Raw genomic sequence first — 23699 nt, forward strand, 5'->3', positions numbered from 1 at the left:
ACAAATGAAAAGCTAATTCGGTGAATTTATTTTCAGAAACGTAGTTTTGCTATGCAGTGGCTTAATTATGTGAGCACAAGTGTACATCGAAATTTTAGCACCTCTTAACCTATAGGTAAACAATAATTTTATTATCTCGTGAAAATACATCTAGTGTACATATACATATGTACGAACATATATATATTTATATATACATGCTAATATTTTTATTGATCGCTTCGAGCGCGTTCCCACTTGATCAGCAATTACGAGTATTTATTCAATCTCCGAAATGTGCATAATAAATAAGTCGCTTTGCTTATTGAAATGCGAAATACAATCGTAGACAGCTCGTTATTTCACACGACCGTCGGGAACGACTGTTTTGAAACGTAAGTTTCTCATAAAAACAAATAGATAATAAAAATGCAATGATTCATGAAGGCTTGAAAATTCCGCAAACGAACTGCTTGAATAGCAATAAAAATAACAGTATGCACACACTATGTCAGCATGGCATGCGGTTGCCGGCTTGCACAATACTCATTGTATAAATAGCTTCTTATCGTTCGAAGCTCGTATGTTTACGAACGAGCAAGCTAATTAATGCAACAACAAACAATGGAATCTGAATCGGTCAGCAAGTTAGCTAGAAGATGCATAGTGGGTAGTATGAGACACTATAGAAGGTATAGAATTATCGATAGTTTTTAGTAATGAATTGATTAACAAAATGCTCCAATCGGACCACTATACCGTATAACTGACTGACTAATCGATCAAGGTCAAAGTAAATAAGTTTTTGCACTCTTTTATGCTATATTAAATGCAGCTGTTTAGTGTATTCTAGCTTAATTAACGATTGTGAAATTTCTTTGATTGTGTCATCACTATCACAAATATTGCATTGCTAGCAGGAGCAACGGGAGTGCATCAGCTCATTATTTTGTAGCTTCATGCACTCAAACTCCCTTGTCTCAACTTAGCTATGCCACTTTGCCCACTTTATGGGCGTCATTAAATGTAACAAGAGCAGCAAAGTAATCAATTTCACACTCGCGCTGCGCATGACTTTATTACGTATTCGCAAGTTGTTGGTGACACGTTCTGCTTAATAGAGATGCCAACTGGTTAGGATCTCTTATTTTTTATAGAATATTATAAATGTATTTGTATTAGGATTCTTAAAAATATTCGAATAAACTTGAAATCGATTTTTCGAAGATCCGTTACGATAACTTACGACTATCCGAATACTGCGACTATTATTATTCGAATAATCCCCAATACGGTTAATCTGTGTAGTCGAATACGAAGAGCTCCAATTCGTATATTTTGATTTAGTTATTTTTCCTAACCTTTTCTTCTGTAAGCTTCTTGATATTATTCAGTACTTTATGTTCGTTTTTGGGGTTGGACCAACCAATTTGAAATTTTCACACGACCTTCTTAGAAATTATTTGTCAGGTAATGATCAAAGGAATAATATTTTTGATAATTTCGCTCCTTTTGTGGAGTGCAAATTTTTCGCAAAAACCTGTTCTGTTTTCTGTTTTCTTAGGGAGCCACATTTTGACAAAAATAAAAATTTTGACTAGTCTTTATTTTTTCGGAGGTCCTCCTTGGGAGTCAACTATGGGATCAAGGATATGCAAAAAGTGTCAAAATGGATGGATATTGTTCATGTAGAGTCCTACTTCTAAAAAAAAATTATCTCTTCTTTTTTACCTACTTGACATCCCTGCCATCAAATTCAAATACGTTTAAGTAGCTGATTTATTTTCATACTTATTTCTGCGACTCATTTCGCTGTGCCCTCAGCAAACTCGTTTGTTGTAGTTCGCAATGAATCTGCTGGCGGCACTCAGCGTCCAACAGTGCACCACTTTGGCACTTAATTATACGATGCCCCTGTCACTGAGTAATGTGTCGTTGACACAGCGGTGGGTACTGTTCGTGTAATAAATGCAATGTGCGAGTGATACATCCACACATACTTTATATAAGTAACTCCACTCCGCTGCCATACCCACTTAAGCAACTTTTTTTGTTTTGATAACACTTTCATTGACATTTTCTCTGATTGCGTAGAGTACATCGGTACTCATTTCACGCTCTCCAAATTATTGTGTACTCTTTTTTTCAACAGATAATGGATTGCTTTCTGGTGAATAAACTCTACAAACCCCTAGATTTTTTTATCTCCTTGTAGTATTTATTTATATCTAGGCTAATAAGTTCAATGCAAATAAATATAATATTAAATCATTATGCCGGTTAATTATACCGGTCAATAATATGATAAGAGAACTGTTTACCATTAATTCGAACAAAAATTTCTTCTCTAAAATTCTTATCATTTGATGACTAACCAAATTCTAAATAATTATCATACTGATATTGTGAAGCGATAATTATACGAACAAGGTAAAACTTGTTTTCTCCTTCTTAATTGGCGTAGACACAGCTTACGCGATTATAGCCGAGTTAACAACAGCGCGCCAGTCGTTTTTTCTTTTCGCTACGTGGCGCCAATTAGATATTCCAAGTGAAGCCAGGTCCTTCTCCACTTGGTCCTTCCAACGGAGTGGAGGTCTTCCTCTTCCTCTGCTTCCCTCGGCGGGTACTGCGTCGAATACTTTTAGAGCTGGAATGTTTTCGTCCAGTAGGACAACATGACCTAGCCAGCGTAGCCGCTGTCTTTTAATTCGCTGAACTATGTCAATGTCGTCGTATATCTCGAACAGCTCATCGTTCCATCGAATGCGATATTCGCCATGGCCAACGCGTAAAGGACCATAAATCTTTCGCAGAACTTTTCTCTCGAAAACTCGCAACGTCGACTGATCAGTTGTTGTCATCAGCCAAGCCTCTACACCAGATAGCAGGACGGGAATTATGAGTGACTTATAGAGTTTGGCTTTTGTTCGTCGAGAGAGGACTTTACTTTTCAATTGCCTACTTAGTCCGAATAAGCACCTGTTGGCAAGAGTTATCCTGCGTTGGATTTCCAGGCTGACCTTTTATTTTCTATAAATAATCAGTATTTCCTCACACATACATATGTACAAATTTAATCTTTCAAGACCTATGGAAAAGTCTGGAGCGATATCAATATCATCAGCATACGAGAGATGGGCGCCATTCTTATAGAAGATTGTACCTTCTCTATTCAGATCTGCAGGTCGAATTATTTTCTCGAGGAGACGTCTTATCTGAAACCTAGTTTGGTATCGAACGGCTTGGAAAGGTCTTTTCCGTGCCTGACGGAGCTTTTTGTATTGCTCAAGGTCAGTTTACACAGCCGTATTAGCGGGGATACCAAATTCAGACATAGCGGCATAAAAACAGCTCCTTTTGTGCTGCTTTGAAATCGACGAAGAGTCAGTTGCGGATTTTCCAGGCTTGAAGCCACACTTAAGGTCCAATCAGTTTGTTGACGGTGAGCTTTAATCTTTCATACTGTACGCTTGATAAGACCTTATATGGGATGGTGAGGAGGTTTATAGGATTGTGGGGTCTCTCTTGTGGATTGTGCAGAGCATACTTGAATTCCAATCGTCGAGCATGCTTTCGTCCGAGCATATTCTACAAAGAAGCTGATGCATGCTTCCTACAAGTTTTTTGCAGCCATAGTTGAATAGCTCGGCCAACAATCCATCGATGTAAAATTTTCTTGTTGCTCAAGCGACAAAAACATGCCTAAAGTAATTTTGGAGCATGGTGCCCAGTTGGGCTGGATAAAAATCCGGGTCCATTCCGGTTGCTTAGATCCAACTGGTGTAGGAGCGACTGAATGGATAAATCGAGTCCGACTATCATCTAAGTACGATTGTGCAGGAGCTAAACATTGCACAAAAAATCGTTTGGAACAATTTAAATAAGACTGGTTACCAAAATAAGCTTGTTGAATATGTTAACACAAAAAGACTCCAAGGGCCACCAACCACCCGGCTAGAGGACGAGTAGAATAGTGATTTGACTTTCATATTTTGATCGATGGCGTTAAAACTCCGATTGCCGACACCCCTAAGATTTTACGTATGACACGTGAAATCCTGTGCTCCTTCACTCCTCACACGACTGTGACTATTGCCAAAGTACAGAGACGTTACAGAATCCTCAAGACGCTAGCCGGCAGCACATGGAGAAACACACAAAGAAACGTTGTTGGCAACATATTATATTAGGCAATTACCGACTCCCTCGCAGTGAATGGCGTACTTGGAGTCAAAGCACCACCGATGACAGACGACGAGCTCGAGTCCCTCTTATCTAGAATGGACCCGACATATCAAATACATTTATGTCCAGCATTGAACGTATACCCGCAAGACTTTCTTGGCTTGACCAGCTAACCCTACATATCTGTCATCTCTCTCCCTGTGTCCGACTCAGTCGAAACAGCATGTTTCCTGGGCCTACTTTTGATTAACTGCTTCTTCTTATTTGAGCAGATAATAACTTGAAGCAATAGAGCAATATAATTGTATGTCCTGCAATAAAATAATATAAGCAATTACTCACTAACTCTGTGCTTCGACATTTATAAAAGCAAAATGACAGAAAATTAGTTATTATTACGTTCTTCATGAGAGAAGTAAATATAGCTAGACTAGACTTAAGTATTACGACTAATAACTGTGATTTATTTATATAACATACTTTGTCAATAGACAAGTATCAAGTCATTTACAATACAGGGTGTGTGAACATTTAACTAACTAAAAAATTTTTATTGTTAATTACTAATAACAGTAAAGTGATTTAGTCTAGAGTATTCTACCACTAGAACTACCGATGTTAAATACACACCTAGTCAAATTGACGGATTTTTGATTATGGCTCTCATAGTAGCTTTTGAGTTAGTTTAAGTAAATAAAAGAATACAATTTAGCATTAACAGCATTTAATATAATAATTCATTACTTATTTATAAAACAAAAAAAAAAAAACAGTTTCTATTTGAACGAGGCACATATTTTGCATGTACATGTTATATTAGTTGAACACTTGCCACAAACATATTTGTTGCATGCACGCTCTGTTTTTAGTGCACAAACGAAATTGGCAAGATTTGCGTTCATAGGAACTTTTTTTTTTGAGTTTTCTGGAGTCCAATCCATTGGCTGTTTTTTACGATGTCATGAACGTACATATATGTATATAATTACTGTTCTTATATATGTATAATAATTAACTGTTCTTATATTTTATTAAAATGGAACAATTGTATAAATAATAATCAAATTTTTAAGCATGCAATTTGAAAGCCGTCAAAAGGACGGTCTTGGTAGTTGAAGTGTTAACATACTAAAAACTGATATGACAACTTAGCTTCATTCTATAAAATATTAAAACTTTATTTTTTTCCTCAACCAAACTGTTTTGCAGTCTTCACGCGTTATTAGAACTGTCTTCAAATTTTTCTAGTTTTTTTTTTCTCCTTTTTTAACGCGATGACGTTGATAAAGTTGAGATAATTTGCGTACAAAGTTTCTTATCTGCGCCTTAATTAAATGTCTCTAAGTGCTTATTATCTGTATAAACATTTAATATTTATTTAACGACTTTTAAACCGAGTAAACTTCTCACAGTCAAGCAGAGGTTCATTTGTGCATACATACATATGTCTTCTAGAGAAAACACATTTTTAGCAGCGCATTGAGAAAGAAATTGTAAAAATTATACAAGTACCATCTGATCGAAATCTATTACACGTTTTTTGCACCAGATTGGTACAATCTTTGTTTATGTTCGAGTGAAGTTTGATCGCCATTTGTCAATGAGTGTGTGTTTGGCAGCTGTTTGTTTACGTCGCGAAATATTTGTCTGGCAACTTTTAACATGATACCAATAAAAAATTGAACAACGAGTGTGCTTGAGTAAAAAACAAAGTCTTTTTGTCAGACCGTTCAAATTTAATCAGTCAGAGACATTAATATTCGCTTTTAGTTTTTTTTTTTTACCCAATGCCCCTACATTTTTAAATATGAGTACTAAATGTGTTAATTATTTTTCGAAAACTAAAAAATGATGAACATACTTCTTTGGCTTTTTTTTTTTGGGTAGAAACGTACGCGTCATTATTATTCGGTTTTTCCCGCGCTTGGAGTTCCCTTGTGTAAAAAGTCAGCGAAAAGTGACTATCGGAGGATATTTGTTTAAGGCATTATAAATAAAAATTATCACTGCACTAGAAATGCTTCGAATAGTTTGATTTCAGACAGCAAAGTCCAATAAGACGCAAGGGAAAAAACTCTACTTTGAAGCTAATTCAGTTGGTGATTTTCATCACAGACTGGAGAAACTTATAAAAAGCAGAAATGCCAATAGGAAAGTGGGAGAGGATGGCCGATGAGAGCAATTAACATTTATATGTATGAATTATCCTAAATAATAAAACAAACAAAACTAAAATATATTTGCTTTTAATAGTTTGAGTTGAGGAGTATGAGAAAACCGACTATGAATGACTCTGACTGTATTTAATATATTATAAATATTTTATATAATATATAATGTGTAAAAGCCATTTAATTAATTTTTTATATTTTTTATTGCAGAACTGTCAACGATGTCAAGCTCATGAACACACAAACAACGGTTTGCAACGTTTTACGTAGAAATCAAAACAAATTATTGTCCAAACATTTCAGCGCACACAACGTACCGGCATCTCGGCGAGACCATTAAAACAAACACAACCATGAAATTCTAGCAAAAAATTAATTTGAAAAGTGCACAAAATTGATTTGTGCATTGCGATCAAATAGCAATCAAAATCACAGAAAAAATCAACAAATGTAAAATTATAATATTTCGATAAAACAAAAACACCGAATGTGTCAGCTCTAGCGATAAGAGACATTTGTAAGGCGAAGATTCAACGTAGCCTGGGCTAGAGTTTGCACACGCAGCGCGAATGTGACGTGATTTCTTCGTTTGGACAGCAAACAAAAATTATCATCAGGCACAAATCTAAATAAATCTGAGAGACGACATTTTTTGTTTAAGAAAAAGGAACATACAAATTAAATATAACTGAAAAAGTCAACAGCACTAACGCACGTAAGCCTATTAAGCACGTAACGATCGCACCAAAACCAAAATTAGCAACTAAGAGTAAAAGTAAACAAAAATCGAACTCAAAAATATATATAAATATAAAAATACAACGCCAGAATATCTTAACTGCAAGCACTTGAAACTTAAGCGAAATTAACTTAAATCTCTAACTCAATTTACAAGCAAACAAACTTATAAATAAGTAAGCCACACAGAGCAAGTGAACAAACTGCAAACAAGCATTTCTGCGCACAACAAAGTGCGCGCCTTCATACACACAAACTCACACACACACACACATCCGTCTCAGAAAAGCCGCAATAATATAAAAGAAAAAATTAAAAAAAAATATTTATTAGTAAATATTTGAACAAACTCGTAGCGCATCCGCAACAACAATAACAACCACTGTAGCAGTAATAACAATAGCAAGAACAGCAACAGCGCAGCAGCAACATTATGAACTCGAGCACAAAGCACCTGTTGCACTGCACACTCCTTATCACTGTGATAATAACATTTGAAGTATTCTCCGGTGGTATTAAAATCGATGAGAACTCATTTACACTTGTCGATCCATGGACTGAGTACGGCCAAGTAGCCACTATACTATTGTACTTACTACGTTTTCTAACTTTCCTAACGCTGCCGCAAGTCTTATTCAATTTTTGCGGTCTCGTCTTCTACAATGCCTTCCCCGAGAAGGTGGTGCTAAAGGGCAGCCCCATATTGGCGCCATTCATATGCATACGTGTGGTGACACGCGGCGATTTCGCCGATTTGGTCAAAACGAATGTGTTGCGTAACATGAATACCTGCCTGGATACGGGTCTGGAGAATTTCCTAATCGAGGTGGTCACCGATAAGCCCGTCAATTTGGCACAACATCGTCGCATACGTGAAATAGTAGTGCCAAAGGAGTACAAAACACGCACGGGCGCGTTGTTTAAGTCACGTGCTTTGCAATATTGTCTGGAGAATGATGTGAACGTGTTGAACGACAGCGATTGGGTTGTGCATTTGGATGAGGAGACTTTGTTAACGGAAAATTCGGTGCGTGGCATTATCAATTTCGTTTTAGATGGCAAACATCCATTCGGTCAGGGTCTCATTACCTATGCCAATGAGAATGTGGTCAATTGGTTGACCACGTTGGCGGATAGCTTCCGCGTCTCGGACGATATGGGCAAGTTACGCCTGCAATTCAAATTGTTTCACAAGCCATTGTTCAGCTGGAAGGGTAGCTATGTTGTTACGCAGGTGAGTTCAATTATTATATAAGTATGTTATAAGTGCTAGTAAAAAATATATAATTTTTTGCAATAAACCGGCAATTCATACAAGAAGTTATCGCCATGTAATTTTGGAGCTTACAATTGCCCGTGTAGAAGGCGATAAGTAGCCTGAATTTGTTGCGGATGCTCCGGAGCGGGCAAGCTCATCAGCCAGTTCATTGCTGGCTATGTCTTTGTTGCCTGGCAGCCAAACACTGAGCACTTGGTTACAATCTGATAGACTGTTCAGTCGTTCTTTACAGCCCTGCACCAATAGCGCTTTGATCTCGTACGCAGAGATCGCTTTGAGTGCCGCTTGACTATCAGTTAGTATAACTATGCGTTCATTGCGATAGTGGCGTTTGAGGTTTATCTCTACCCACCGACTTATAGCAAAGACCTCTGCTTGGAATATGCTCGAAAAACTACCCATATATATAATGAGTTTGGTGCGGGGTCCTGCGACCCCTCCAACATTTTCGAGTCGTCGGTGTACCAGTTGATTGTAGTTGCTTGAGAGCGGAATCGCTCTTGCCAACGTGAGATACAGCAGGACTTCAAGGCCCCCGTCAGACATGCGCACATGGCACCCGACACGCAGACGCAAGTCGTTGCAGCTTCGATAATTTAAATCCGACCGAAGTCTGCGATGCTTTTGAGGCCCAGGCCGCCGCTTCATATGCGATACTTGGTCGCATGATCATAGTACGCAACTACTTGACAATCCTTGGCTTGCAGTCCCAGAATCTACCAGCTAGCCGATTGCACACAGTTCGTCCATAACACGGGGGGAAAGCACTGCTCCTTGTGGGCAGCCTTTTGTAGTGCCGAGACGAGCACGAGCATTTATTAAACTCACTATAAATATCGTCATAATTAACAGCCTCAGATGTTTTATTCCGTTCCCATGACAATCGGGTCTAAGTAACGAACGGATTTTTATTCAGCCAACGACTGTCAACTCGAATCCATTCCTCGGAATTGCTTCAGGAATGTATTATGTCGTTACAACAACAACATTAATTATTTAATTTAGTATCAGAAAAAAATAATGGAATTTATTTATTTTAATTTTTATTGCCGGTTCATATAACAAATGGACAGACTTTATTGTTTATAAATGTCATACCTGTCTCTTATACACATCTAGATGTGTATAAGAGACAGGTATTATGTCGTTACAACAACAACATTAATTATTTAATTTAGTATCAGAAAAAAATAATGGAATTTATTTATTTTAATTTTTATTGCCGGTTCATATAACAAATGGACAGACTTTATTGTTTATAAATGTCATACACTTCAAGTACTTTTCTCAAGTGTTTCGTAAATAATTAAAGCTGACTAAGTCTGACCTTGGTTCATGTAGTTTAAAAGAGAACAACAAATAATAATAACGGATTTTTACGTAAGGATTTTGTAATTGATAAAATAGTAGTGGCTTTATATAAAAATGCGATGCATTAATGAAAACTCCATTTAAACAATAGAATTTTCACAAATATTTACCAAAAACAATGCCATTCTTTAATATTATTACACCATTTGCTAATAACTTGTGTTTTTCTCACTCCATCCATAGGTTGGCGCCGAACGACAAGTGTCCTTCGACAACGGCATCGACGGCTCCGTGGCCGAGGATTGTTTCTTTGCAATGCGCGCCTTTTCCCAAGGCTACAGCTTCAACTTCATCGAAGGTGAAATGTACGAGAAGTCACCATTCACACTGCTCGATTTCCTGCAACAACGCAAACGCTGGCTCCAAGGCATACTACTGGTGGTACATTCGAAAATTATACCGTTAAAGCATAAACTCTTGCTCGGCATCAGCGTCTACTCCTGGGTCACTATGCCCTTGTCCACATCGAATATCATTTTTGCCGGCCTCTATCCAATACCATGCCCGAATTTAGTCGACTTCATTTGTGCTTTCATTGCCGCCGTCAACATTTATATGTACGTCTTCGGTGTGATAAAGTCGTTTTCACTGTATCGTTTTGGCTTGATGAAATTTATGGCCTGTGTGCTGGGCGCCGTTTGCACCATACCCGTGAATGTGATTATTGAAAATATAGCTGTCATTTGGGGTCTATTCGGCAAGAAGCATAAATTCTATGTGGTACAAAAGGATGTGCGCGCAATGGAAACTGTGTGAGCGGCTGGTCACATACGTATATGTTTGTGGAAAAATTTTTTGGCTCCGGCTGTAACAGCAGCCATGTAAGCATTATGGTGAGTTTGCATATATATATGTATATGTACGTATTTCAATTGTAGATATGTATGTATACCCAGAACAGGGTAAATTAAGTTTGGCGCTAAGTTTGTATCACCCTGAAGGCGAGCTGAGCCGCTTCAGTCATGTCCGTATGTCTGTATTGCATGTGGGCAAACTAGTATTTCAGTGTTTGATATCGACATAAAACATTTCTTAAGCAATTTCGTGGAATGGATTTAACAGTCTCTTGATGAATAAAAATCCGCATCCGTTACGGTTACTTAGACCCGACTGTCGTGGGAACTCAGTCACACACCGGCGTTTCTCGAAACCGCCGAATTAATTGTAATTGTATGGGTGTGACTTCACCATACAAGCCTCATTGCTATAACATTCCTTAATTTGTGTAGAATTTAATGTACATATTTCTGTTTTTTATTTTTTTATTTACAGAATGTGCTCTACAGGGCTTACACCCTGAAACTCAACTACCAAAAACCCAGCAAAAACAAATAAACAAACGATTACAAGCAACTTTTGTGGTGCGATACTCACTAAGCTTATGCGACCTTTGTCACCGCCATTGCCGCCAACGCCCAATTAGCCAATGCCATCGCCTGGACATCGTCGATATTTGTTCTTGCTGCTACCGCAAAACTATCTACCGTGCACAATTCACATTTTGTTATAACCTAAATTAATACTTAAACAAATGAGAAATCACGCACATACACATACGCACCTCCATACACGTACACCGCCAGGTCGCACACCAACACAACGCCACACCAAGCACACAACATGCAAAACAGCACAAATCCATTTACACGATTAGTTCACTAACACACATGTAGCATAAATGTCATTATAGTTTACTATATGTATATTTTACAACAGTAATTAGATCTAGATTTGTTTAATATTATTATTGTCATTATTGTATATTATAGAAAACGGTTATTACGCAGTTGTATGACTAATAATGATTGTTGATTCCGTTGATGATTAGAGAAATAATATTTTGTTGAACAATTCATTCAAGCGCTAAGTATTTAAATATTACCTATGTATATGTATACAACAACAAATTTAAACAACATAAGGAAACTTGCAACAAATATTTGTAAAATTACGAAAATCACTCATGTATAAATAGAAAAAAATAAACTATTTAATTAGAACTAGGAGCATCTGCACTAACTGTAGTCTAACGTAAAATAATGGTGCCGTCAGACAGCAAAACACGTGTGGCAACACCGTTAACGCGCATAGGACACATAAACCGTTATAATGTTGCATGCGTCTGACTTAAGATACAACCATATCGCGCACATTTCCTTACATTCGTAAATCTATTTAATTTTGTAGCATACAATACGAAAAAAAGGTTAGTTTCTCTCCTCATGTGATTTCAGTAATTAGTTTTTGCAAAGTAAATAGAAACCTAACTTATTTATTAAGTTGAAAGTTCACGAAATATATGTATGTATATGTAAAAGAAATTTATTTGTAAGCTAAAAGCGTAATTCGCAGATTTGTTGCAAGTGTTGAAATTAAATAAAATAAATTAAATTAGCATTGCAAACAGCATACACAATGAAAGCTTTACCAAGTTAAATTATTAATTATGTACATATTATTTTCTATATATATTGATTTTCTTTTTTACATTTATATATGTATATACAACATTTTTTATTTAATTTTATTTTATTTCGTTTTTGTTTATAATTTATATCATTGTCGCATTAGCTGTAAGCGTGAAAATAATATGAAGCAAATACTTGAATTGTTAACACACATACAATACAAAAACGTAAACGAAATAAAACAACAACAAAGTATTACCATAAATTGGTCTCTTTTTATTTTTATTTTCCACATTTCATTCATTGGTGGCATGTACATACAATGTATGTATGTATGTCAATTCAAATTCTTGCAAAATGCACCCAACGCAGCAACTGTGCGCTGAGGAATATCGTTTTTATTGTCGCTAAAAGCTTTTAATAAATATGGCTTCGCTATATACTGAAACTATGCTACTTCTTTCCTAATATAAAAAAGTAATAAATAAAAATAAATAAGATGTAGAAATTAACAAAAAGTTGACTGCTCCAGGTGAGGCTCGAACTCACAACCCCGGCATTGCTCACTAGTTACTGATTATAAGTACCGTGCGCTAACCAATTGCGCCACTGGAGCTATATTCACTCATTGACAAAATACCTACCTAAGCAACGGCTGAATACTCTGTCGCTATTGCTGCTTTCATAAGTAAACAAACTTTCAGGGTTGTATTGCCAACCAAATGAAAACAATTTGTTTCCCTGTTGGAAGCAGATAATTTATTACATATAAAAATAATACAAATTTAAAATATTATAATATTAATTACATAATTATATTAAGAGCTACAGTATCTTAGAAGCATAAAATAGTATTTATTAAAATATTTAATAATTCGGCGTTTTTTCTTAAGACAACTTCGAAATATTGAAACGAGCAAATTCCTGTCTGTGCAATATATTTTTACACATTAAATATAACAATATTTTTTATTATAACTATTTTTCAATAATGCAAAGCAATGTTTTACAATTCAATATTTTCGCTATTTATTTAAGAATTAGTGTATGTCAATGCTTACACAACGGGCTAAATAAAATAAACGTTTTAAACTGCAACCGTAAAATTGTGTTTTTATATAGGTACACAAATGAGAAATGTAACGGGGCGAGGAATATTTACTTAAACTTTGTTAAATTTTTTTTTTATTAAATTATATGTTTTATTAAGTAAATATTTTTCTGTTGTAGAATTCAGTTCCTCCACGAGAGGGTTTTGTTGAACAACCCTAAGCAGCGCATTCCAAATGCAACTCTGTCATTATTTAGCAAACAGCTGGCAAAAAGAATAATTAAATGTAAATAAAAGCAGTGCAAAAAATTTAATGGTGAATTTTTGTAGAAAATAATGAGCTGGTTTGAAGCGAAGGGTTTAAATTGGGCGAAAAGTGCACTCAAAGAAGCCGTGGCGTCCATAGACAAAGCGCTCGATATACAAGACGACAATGTGGGTGGTGAAAAAATTTCCCAAGTACAAACGGTTTTGCCTACGTCGTTAGCAGGTGGATCGGTGCGAAAGCAAAAGTTACCAGGCGGAGCAAATCGCGAAAGAAGCGACAGTCAAAATGTAGTTGCCACACCAAACAGTGCAATAAAGAGTACCACGGTTTCAGCACCTACCACACCGACAGCGCCATTGGTCTCCTCTACTTGGGGTTCTTTCACAGGTTCTTTCTTTGAAAATCCAAATGCGCAAGAAACTATTACAGCGCCACCGCGTACTAAAGCAGGTAGCGTGGGTATGTTGCCAGCCGCTGCTGTAATGAATGATACAACTTCTATGACGGATCTGGCAGGTAGTAATAACCCGTCCACACAGCGAGCATCAATTACTTCAACAACTACGTCAGATTCGGTAGAATTGCTTTCACCGCCTGTATCGAGTAGCTCCGACTTGCAATCACCAGTTTCTGAACCAAAAAGTAGTGCAAGTAATGAAGCGTCATCATCTGTGGAAACTATTAGTGGTACAGCAACGTTGGAAAATGAGGCGATTAATAAAGAATTGTGTATTTCGGTAAGTGGCTCACTGCCAGACAGCATTGTAATTATCTCCGAAAAGGATGAATACGACATTGAGGAAGATTCAATTTCATATAAAACAGTTGTGGGCGATCTACAAGACACTGCAGAAACCACAGGTACATTTTTAAGTTGATATTATGCCATTAGCTACAGTTTTCTTACTCAAATTCCAGAAAGTCACATTGTCCCCACTACAACACATTACCCAAACACAATTGAGCAAGGAGTATCTGCAAGCAGCTGCTCACCGAGCCAAAAGATGATCATCTCCTTAGAAGACACACGCAGCGAGTCACATCATGCTGATTCGGATTCTACGCAAAGTTTCGAGGATGTGCAAATGCAGGCGAGTTGTGCCGTTAGTCCATACTTTGAAAAGGCGCAAGCAGTTTCACCAGCATCGGACGACCAGAATGATGTAATGAATTCCAAAACCAATTCATCGCCACACAATTCTAACGATGAAATGGAAACAACAACATCCTCAGATATAGAAATTATATCTAACCCCAATGGTAATGGTGATTCCTCCAGTACAAATAGCATGACGCGGATCAGTCCATTAAAGTGGAAAAAACTTATGAGTAGCCAGGGTGTAGGGCAATCAACCAGCATGACATGCTCGAAAAAAGGACACTTTCGTGGTCCTTCCGAAATATCGATACTTTCCGAAGACTCACAGTCTGAGTTGGATCGGCTTATGCAACGCATAAGTGAACTGAGTGATACTTTAGAGGCGCGTGAATTGCGACTACTACAATTGGAGCGTCAAAATTTAGAGTTGCAGGAACGCAACGCCGAAATGGAAAGCACGCTGGAGACTTTCAAAACCAGTGGCAGCACCGACACCACAGAAGGCTACACACAACGACTGTCAGCCTTGGAAAAGAAATTTCAAGCCAGCATACGCGAAAGGGATGCCTTGCGCATACAAATCAAGGACCTGAAAGATGAGCTACAGTTGAAAATACCCAGAGAGCGTTTGACCGAGAGCAACATAATGATTGAGGAATTGCGTTCGGAAGGTATTTGCTACATAACATAGCTTACAAGTGGATATTTATAACAAATTTGTGTGCGTTTTTAGGTGAAAAATTGTCGAAGGAGATTCTGCAGCAATCCAATATCATCAAAAAGTTGCGTGCTAAGGAAAAAACTAGCGACGTCACGCTGAAAAAGAATAAAGAGGAAATCGCCAGCTTAAGTGATGAGCTGGAGAGGATGAAAAGGACATTGAACGCCAAGGAAGAGGTGGAGCGGTCACAAATCGAGGCTGTGCACAAAATGTCATCCGAAAAAAGAAGACTGGAGGATGAAAACTCGCAGCAACGAAGTAAACTGGAAGACTTGCAGTCGAAGTTGTCCACGTTGCAGGCGAGTTTCGAGGCGGCCAAGTTGGAACTACAACAACGTACACGCCAACATACCGATCTCACGCGCACCGCCGAAGAAGCGATCGCGGCAAAGAAGGAACGTGAGTCACTAAAAGCAGAAAACCTGGAAATCCGGAATCAGTTGAGTGAACTGCGTGAAAAACTACGTGGCACCGAGCAGACAACAACAAAGCGGGAACAACAGTTACGCGAGGAGAACAGAGAACTGATGCGTAGATTAGAAGCGACTGAAATGCGCGCGGAAGCTGCCGCACAGGAGGCCAGCCTGACTACGGTGCCGCTAATGCGACAACTGGAATCACTACAGAATACGCTCACACAGCGCACCGCCAATTGGAATCAGGAAGAAAAGTTGCTCTTGGATAAATTAGGTAGGCAGAGTAGTATTTTAACTAGAAACTGGAACTTTTGAACTCGAACTGTTTATTTTTACGTTTTCTTTGTGTAGCTGCTGCGCAGAGTAAGTTGAAATCATTGGAAAATGTAGAGTTCAAATATGAGGAACGTGTCGAATTGCTGCAAAAACAATGCACAGAACTAGAAGACACGCTTTCGCACGCGTTGCTGCAGGAGGAAAAGGCCAAAATGGGCTTGCAACAGGCGCAGCTTGAGTACAGCATGAAAGAGAGCAGCCTGAAAAGGTAAATATTTGCGTTAGCACACTAACAATTCATATTATCGCAACGGTGTGTACGATTTTTTAGCCAACAAGCGGAACTTACCAAACAAATTGAACAGTGCACGTCCAAAGTGGAAGCGTTGGAGCGTGAGAATAAAGTATTAGAAGATAAATTGCGTGCGAAGGCCGAGGAAAAATTACCAAGCTTCGTTGGCGTTGGTGAACTGCCACAAATAGGCCCGGAGGCGAAGCGGATTGTGCCGCTTTCCGCAGCTACATTGGCACCGCATGAGCTGGCACGTCAGCACTCGCTGGAGCAGACGCAACGTTCACAGTCGCCGGCCATGAGTTTTGAGCGCAATTCGCAAGAGGAAACAATGGAGGGTGGCAGCATCGATTGGCAGGCGGTAAGTGCAAATGCTCTCCAATGGGAAACGATAAAAAACGCTATTTTATTGTAACGCTTTGCAGGAAGATATAGATTGCATTTCGAATTCGGGTCGTCAAATGGGCAACCTGGGCTACGGTATTAATATGAGCTTTCTGGGGCATAATACGTCAACGTTGGAGCACTTACAATCGATGTTGAAGCAGCGCGACGGTGAACTGGTGCACATTCAGTGGGAGTTGGCGCGTTTGCAGGAGGGGCGCAGCGTCTTGGCGGAGGAAATTGCAATGCTGACTACCGAATTGGAGGCTGTATGTAATCATGTACATAAAACGAAATATCACAATTAAACATTATTGTTTCTTCTTGTTTTTCCGAAGGCTAAGGAAAAGCTTCTCTCCTACGAAAAGCTGGATCAGAATTACGAGGAGCTCCAGCGCAACTATGACGCGCTACTGCAAATGTACGGTGAGAAAGTTGAACGCACCGAAGAATTAGAATTGGATCTGAAGGAGGCGCGCGAGGCATATAAGGCGCAGATCGATGAGCTGTTGGCCCAACCCTCACGGCCTACCACATGATATTTATAAAAGTGTCAATTTGGACTCTGTCATCGGCTGAGTCATATATTCACTCTATTTGTTATCTAAATCCACTGTAGTTTTTAATTGTAATTATGGTATTGTATGTAGTTATGTTATAATATTATAAATTTTAATCGAATTGTTGCTGGCTGGCATATTGGAGCTACAAAGTACAGAAAGGTATGATTTAATAAAGTAATTTAAACAAATTAAATAACAACTATTTTGCACGTTATTGCAATTTACTTCGCTGTTTATGTTGAAAATAAAATTTGAAATATGTAATACGTGTATAAAACAACAAAAAGTAAACTAACTAATATTAAGTATACACAATTTATATATTAAGCATAGTGAAAACAAGCAGCTTGTGCCTGGTGCAAACTAAACCACGTTAGTTGGTCGCGCAGTGGGTGGTTGTGTACTTGGTTTTGTCATAATATCGACGGCGTTTTTAAATAGTTGCGTTTTGACGAAATCCGTTGCCGCCGTGTTGAGATCCTTATTTGCACCGAAATTACACTTAACATAACCGAATAAATTAGCGCCGTTGAGTGCCAGTGCAATCATGACTAGCAAAAGCCATTTGAACTTTAAGCCAAAAAGTGCTACCACGAAGAATAGGCCCCAACAAGCGGGGAAGAGTATTAGACCCAGCCAGAATACGCGCGCTTCATTATTATTTACACGACCCTGTTTGGATTCGAACACCCAGTGTGATACACCTTCGTCATCGACGTAGTTCCACCAACGTAGTCCCACCAACAAACGACCAGTAATATTTTTTACAGTCCAAAAGTCGGCCGATAGAAATAGCACAACGAAAACGAAACTTGTTATGAAGGAGTCACTGAACCAGCCACAGAACATGTATACAACCACTGCGGCGCCGCGGAAGAACAGGTGGAAAAATGTCACGTAGGGATGCCTATAGAATATTAGGTCAGGTATAGTAGCGATCGTTTAATTACTATTCCATACATACGCATATCTTTTAGCGGCTGCACTCGGATCGCGCATTTCATCTTCCTCACCGAAAGGAATAGTGTCATCTTCCAGTAATGGCACCTACATATTTCAGCATGCAGAACATAATGATAGTGTTAATAGCATTGTATTTGTTTTGGAACAGGTTAGTTAGTCAAAACCAATCCTGTCGTTAGTGGGAAGGAAGCATGCAAACCTACATTTCTTACCGTAGCCGAAGCCATGTTTTATTACTCTATCGCTGTTTGCTGTCTTATTGGAATGTATTTGTTACGTTGTTTGCTAAAGCTTCTTATGGGTTGGCAGACTAATCAGTTTATTATTTACACTTCCGTGCTTACGTTTAATTCTTGGCTATGAACAGAAAATCTTTAATGAGCTGTCATCGTGATTATTCTTGTAAACAAGCGCCGAATGTCAGGCGAATTGTCATAAAAGTGATGAAAGCGAAAGAAAGAAAGCAGGTGTTTATAAAGGTTGTTGTTTCAGCTAAAATGTTTCAGCAACATCTGATTATATACACATGTACACTAGAAAAAAATTAAGGGAAAATCAGAAACAGAACTCAAATTATTTATTACACATATCTTACTGAATGATTTTATAATACTATACATATATAAATTTCATGAACTTGAGATATTAGGTTATGGAATTGGTGTTGAATATAAAAAATACCGATTTATACTAGCATTCAGCGGTTGCCGAATATGATGTTTGTAGTATTGTTTGTTGTTTGTAATTAACAACATCTGATTTTTAAATTTTAAATTAAAGCATGTGTGAAGCAATGCGCTAGCAACATGTTAATCATAAGCCATATGTTGCTACAGTAATGTAGTATTTAAACAGGGTTGCTTCGTGTAGTACTGTGTTAGTTTCTACATCATATCAAAATTAATTTTGCGCAGCTTATTATTTGAATAAGAATTATGCAGATATTTTACTTTTTAATGTGTTAAGTTTATAATCAAACATATTCTTTACGAATCAAATTTAATTTGCACCATTGAATCGTTTTCAGCATACAATCCACACAGCACAAATCTCCCAGCAGTATTCACGCATGCAGCAAATGCAACCCCGTCAAAAATAATGCGGTTGCGCATATGGTGCGCATATGGCAAAGTCGCTCACATTCTATTCTCACAGTGACAGTTTGCTTGTCATGTGCACCGGTTGATTTGATTGATTTGAAAAAGTGTGATTCGTGGTGTGCTAAGTAAAAAACAGTGTGATAATCGTGTAGCAATAAGCTGAGAACACTTTGAAATCACAACTGATAACGATCGCTGCAATTAAATTGTGTAAATAAATAAAGAAAATATTGTAACTCATTCATTTTGAAATTCGCCGACACACAGCAAGTTGAAATTTTGGGTGGAGTTTAGTCTAGAAAATAATTTTCAAAAAAGTGTGCCGAAAATAGCGGAGCGTGATATATAAATCGTATACATAAATATATTGAGAAATATAGAAAGTATAAAGCAACAACAAAGTATATAATATAAATTTGTGAAATTTTGCAACGTTGCTTAAAAAAATTAGCCGAACCTTAATTAATAGCCAGGATCGACGGCAAAAGAAAAAATATTGTGATAAGGCAAAAGAGTTGGCATTGTGAAGTCGTAAAGTGTTTGTAAATACAATTTTGAGTGTCTGAGTAATGAATTAGCAAAGTGTTTTGATAAAAATTATATACCAGTGCTCGGAGGTGACGAAAGACTGTTTGCTAGAATCTACAAATATTTTAATTCATAGTTTTCGGTTGTTGTAGCAATATGGACCTGTTGTGCACTGAAAATTTAAGGAATGATTATGACTGTGACGTATCGTATGTGCCAACGCAAATGCGAGCACATACTTATACCGAATCACAGCTACAGCCACACCTGCTACCGCAACCACCGCCACCAGCAACAGTAACTGAACAACCAACAAAGGAATGTCCATTAAAGGAGCCACAAACAAAAATAATGCCAGGAGCACCTTCACCTTATTCCAGTTCCAGCTCGTCTTTATTATCACCGGGTTCAAGTTCACCATCATCCGGTTACAATTCAGCTACAAGCAACAGTTCGCATGCAAACCAACCACAAATGCTTCATAATCGTCAATATCATCGGGAGGAAGATACGCAAAAGCACCATCAATATGAACAACAGCAAGAGACAAAGCAACACGAATATTACGATGCTGTATATCTGAAGTCGGTGCCTAGTCGTGATTTAGGTTTCGTCAATAACGCTACCGTGGATCCGATATTTTTAACCGATCGCTGCTTGGAGAATGCCCTAAAAGCAGAAGAAAAGCTACCACAACCGGTTTGCACATATTTTAAGACAGTGCAGAAAGACATCACACCGCCTATGCGCAAAATAGTTGCAGAATGGATGATGGAAGTAAGTTCTTATTAAATTTAGCATGCTAAAATTAATAATCTGAATATATGCTCAATTTACGCTGTGTTCTTTATTGCAAATAAGGCATAAGCCAAGAATACAGATGTTTATTTGTATAGAGTGGTTAACATTTGGGTTCGATTTTACTATATCACAAAAAGTATACCACAAAATATTTAACTGACAGATTTTTTGTTGTTGTTTTTCTTTCTCTTATGTATACTTAAAAACTAATGTAGTATATACTTTTTTGTGTATATACATACGTATCTATGTATATATGTGGAACAATTGGTGATAAGCAAAAAATGTTGAACGCCAGTTTAAGCCACGGGAAATCTGTGCCTATGGCTTAAATTTAAATAACTATTTGCAAGAAAGATTAAAACGAAGTTGAGTTGTACTTAGAAAAATTAGCTTTATTACACTTCAAATGACAAACCAATAGTGATTGACTTAGCCTAATTTTTCGTGTCGTCACCCACGCTTCGAGCTCCTATCTCTTAGTATAAGAGACGAAATGTGAGAACGCCTGGATGATTACTGTTAAGTATGTATGTACGTGAAGTTTATATGTTACTTGCACATGTGTATATACACAAATTAAGAGTTATTCATTCATCATTTGATCACTTAAGTACGTTTTAGTGTTAAATACAGAGTTGGTTGGGCTACGTTTTAAAGACTGCCTCTTATTCATTAACCGTGCAGCTTGAATGCCACAGGCGTGAGATTATTAAGTTACTAGATTCACGGCTTTCAGTTTTACTGCCAAACTAATCGAGTAGTTTTGGCTAATCTGGATTTTAGGATACATACAAACGGGTATTTATACAAATATATATACATTTAATATATATTTATAAAGGCTTTGGGGTCATTAGTGCATAAACTTGAACTGAAATGACTATTTATGTACAATAATAAGTACATACATATGTATGTATATAAGTACAAAGTATGTAGCTTACTAGTTGAGGGATTGCTATGAGTAGCTGTCAAAAAGTGTATGAAGCAGCTACAATATTTTAAAGTACAAACATTAAATACTATAGTGAATTAATGAAAAGAAATCTGTGTACATACTACACATATTTATCTATATACTATATGTATATACATACGTGTAGTGTAGTGTATGTATGTGAAAATTTTGAAATCGTGCTAAGTCCGTTCCATGACACACTACGATAGTATTCTTATATACATGTCTTTATTTAACAACTTTCCGGGAATGGTTTGCACAGCGTAAACGTTCATTGCGGTTAGACTTTGGCAAACCTTGCACTTCGGGTTGGATTTTCATGTGATGATTATTTGCAATGGGCAATTCAATTGCATATCAACCGGTTGATTACGAATTATTTATAATGAAGGCAGATAAGCAAAATAATTATTTTATACCTAACAACAAAATTTGCTGGCGCCAGATCTTAACCTTATAAGTGGTACTAAAAAGAAAACAGACATTAAATTATTACTTACGTAGGTTCCTACTTATTAATATGCACTTAAATGCATATTTGCAAGCACTTACACAATACAAATAGTTATTAATAAAAATATTTTCATGATTTGGCTGTTTCTGAAGTTGTATGACACCGTATCATTCATAAAATTATTAACACATAAGTAAATATATAAATTTCACGTGGAATTCCTTGAAGATTACATGCTGCGCCTTATCAACAACAAGCGCCTGGGTGTGTGTGTGTATGTAAGAATTCAAAAATTAAATTTGTTCAGTGATTTTCTAATTTGCTGACTGTAGTTTGTGCATATTAAAATATACTATTTAAAAACTATAAATTAAAACAATTTTTTGTATGTATGTATATACATATGTAATGGTAACGATGAATAATGCTACTGCATGTACATATGTATATACATACATACATATGAAGTATGTGTTTATATGGAATTTTTAAATTAAATAATATTATATAATTCTGTCATAAGCTTTTAAATTTAAATGCATTTAAAATTAAATGCAAACAATCCTTGCCAAATAAAAAGTTTCCGTAAAATAGTTGGGTATTAATCGGTTAGTTTGTGTGGCAAATATGTATATGCCATAGTGGTACAACGAAATCAATTTGTTTGGAGATTGTGCTGTTACCTCAGACAATAATCCATGCTATATTTCGTAAATATGTATAACTCTTTAAATAAAAAAAAATCCATTGGACTTGAATTTGATCGATTAGATTGTATGGCAGCTACTATATGCTGTAGTAGTTCTATAACGGCGGTTCCACCAAATCAATAGCTTTTTGGGAAGAAAAACATGTGTGCTAAATTTCAGATCGATATCTCGAAAGTAGAGGGACTCCTTCCCGTATATATGTAAATATATCGACGGACATGCTAAATCTCCCTCAGCTTGTCACGATCATCAGTTATATATACATACATACATATGTATAAATTACTAAATATATACATATGTATGGATGTACAATGGTGGTCTTATAATTAGAAACGACTTTGCTGCATATAGTATTCTTAATTTATTTTAATAATTTAGATTGCCACGTTAAAACTATAAATTGGAGTCAACAAAGTAACAGTGTGGTCATATAATTAGAAATGACAGTAACTACATAAAAATATTCATATAAAATTGAAAAAATTTCTTTTTAGTATTTTGTTGAATACCCCTTATTTTTAACAACATTGTCAAGCCTTCTCGGTAAACTTTGGATTAATTGTTGGCATGTTGGCACTGATATGCTATTATAACTTTGTTGAACCATTTCATACAATTCGTAATTATTTCGCGGTTTTTTGTCCTTAAGATCTCGTTTCACAATTGCCCATAAATTTTCAATTGGGTTGAGATCCGTACTTGGCGGAGGCCAATCCAAAACATCAATATTTTTATCCGAAAGCCAGCTTTTCACTAACGTTGAATTGTGTTTTGGGTCATTATCGTGCTGGAAAATGGAATGGATTGGCATATTCTCAAAGGAATATGGTTCTATTACATTCTCCAGAATGTTTTTATATTGATGTTGGGTCATTATCCTTTGAACATGCACAATTAGGCCAACATCACAAGAGGAAAAGGCTCCCCAAACCATAAAATATCCACCACCATGGTTTACTGTTTTCACAGTGTACT

At 36.9% G+C, this 23699-nt stretch overlaps 4 protein-coding genes and 1 non-coding gene across 8 annotated transcripts in view; 3 read left to right on the plus strand and 2 right to left on the minus strand.

Annotated features, from left to right (window-relative positions):
• The window catches only part of LOC108973750 (beta-1,4-mannosyltransferase egh), a 28129-nt gene extending 17067 nt beyond the window's left edge, over nucleotides 1-11062 (plus strand). For 2 of the 3 annotated variants that reach the window (XM_018941220.1, XM_018941219.1), the window contains 3 exons: nucleotides 6549-8310; nucleotides 9910-10559; nucleotides 10999-11062. In XM_018941220.1, coding sequence (XP_018796765.1) covers nucleotides 7510-8310; nucleotides 9910-10482 — 1374 coding nt within the window. In that variant the 5' untranslated portion in view covers nucleotides 6549-7509 and the 3' untranslated portion in view covers nucleotides 10483-10559; nucleotides 10999-11062. Of the gene's footprint in view, nucleotides 1-6134; nucleotides 6363-6548; nucleotides 8311-9909; nucleotides 10560-10998 lie in introns of those variants that run through there. The other variant, XM_018941221.1, reaches the window with a different exon arrangement.
• Nucleotides 11063-12658: 1596 nt separating this feature from the next.
• Nucleotides 12659-12750, minus strand: Trnai-uau. The gene is given in 2 exon segments: nucleotides 12659-12694; nucleotides 12713-12750. It is a non-coding gene; the product is annotated as a tRNA-Ile (tRNA).
• A 771-nt stretch (nucleotides 12751-13521) lies between these two features.
• LOC108973759 (TATA element modulatory factor) lies at nucleotides 13522-17397 on the plus strand. The gene is made up of 7 exons (XM_018941236.1): nucleotides 13522-14314; nucleotides 14372-15223; nucleotides 15286-15963; nucleotides 16041-16233; nucleotides 16297-16618; nucleotides 16683-16910; nucleotides 16980-17397. Exons 1-7 carry the CDS (start codon nucleotides 13522-13524, stop codon nucleotides 17178-17180), a joined length of 3267 nt encoding a protein of 1088 aa, XP_018796781.1. The 3' UTR covers nucleotides 17181-17397.
• LOC108973760 (uncharacterized Golgi apparatus membrane protein-like protein CG5021) lies at nucleotides 17393-18584 on the minus strand. Of its 2 annotated transcripts, none has more exons than XM_018941238.1 (3): nucleotides 18380-18584; nucleotides 18169-18251; nucleotides 17393-18111 (listed from the first exon to the last, which is right to left on the minus strand). In XM_018941238.1, exons 1-3 carry the CDS (start codon nucleotides 18392-18394, stop codon nucleotides 17568-17570), a joined length of 642 nt encoding a protein of 213 aa, XP_018796783.1. In that variant the 5' UTR covers nucleotides 18395-18584; the 3' UTR covers nucleotides 17393-17567. The 2 variants fall into 2 exon arrangements, with proteins under 2 accessions (XP_018796783.1, XP_018796782.1); XM_018941237.1 differs by having other exon boundaries at nucleotides 18371-18584.
• Nucleotides 18585-19951: 1367 nt separating this feature from the next.
• LOC108973665 (G1/S-specific cyclin-D1) overlaps nucleotides 19952-23699 on the plus strand; it is a 105315-nt gene continuing 101567 nt past the window's right edge. The window contains exon 1 of the mRNA XM_018941067.1: nucleotides 19952-20572. Coding sequence (XP_018796612.1) covers nucleotides 19952-20572 — 621 coding nt within the window. The remainder of the gene's footprint in view (nucleotides 20573-23699) is intronic.

The sequence above is a fragment of the Bactrocera latifrons genome, unplaced genomic scaffold, assembly GCF_001853355.1.
Source record: "Bactrocera latifrons isolate USDA-ARS-PBARC rearing strain unplaced genomic scaffold, ASM185335v1 scaffold_5, whole genome shotgun sequence".
Classification (NCBI taxonomy): domain Eukaryota; kingdom Metazoa; phylum Arthropoda; class Insecta; order Diptera; family Tephritidae; genus Bactrocera; species Bactrocera latifrons.

What these genes read in the sequence shown, in the direction of transcription:
- LOC108973759 (XM_018941236.1), top strand. Translation starts at nt 13,522, where the DNA reads ATGAGCTGGTTTGAAGCGAAGGGTTTAAATTGGGCGAAAAGTGCACTC. An exon ending in TGAGGAATTGCGTTCGGAAG is followed by an intron (nt 15,224 to 15,285) that starts GTATTTGCTACA and finishes GTGCGTTTTTAG; the next exon opens with GTGAAAAATTGTCGAAGGAG. An exon ending in GTTGCTCTTGGATAAATTAG is followed by an intron (nt 15,964 to 16,040) that starts GTAGGCAGAGTA and finishes TTCTTTGTGTAG; the next exon opens with CTGCTGCGCAGAGTAAGTTG.
- LOC108973760 (XM_018941237.1), bottom strand. Translation starts at nt 18,394, where the DNA reads ATGGCTTCGGCTACGGTAAGAAAT. An exon ending in CTTCGGCTACGGTAAGAAAT is followed by an intron (nt 18,252 to 18,370) that starts GTAGGTTTGCAT and finishes TGAAATATGTAG; the next exon opens with GTGCCATTACTGGAAGATGA. An exon ending in GCAGCCGCTAAAAGATATGC is followed by an intron (nt 18,112 to 18,168) that starts GTATGTATGGAA and finishes AATATTCTATAG; the next exon opens with GCATCCCTACGTGACATTTT.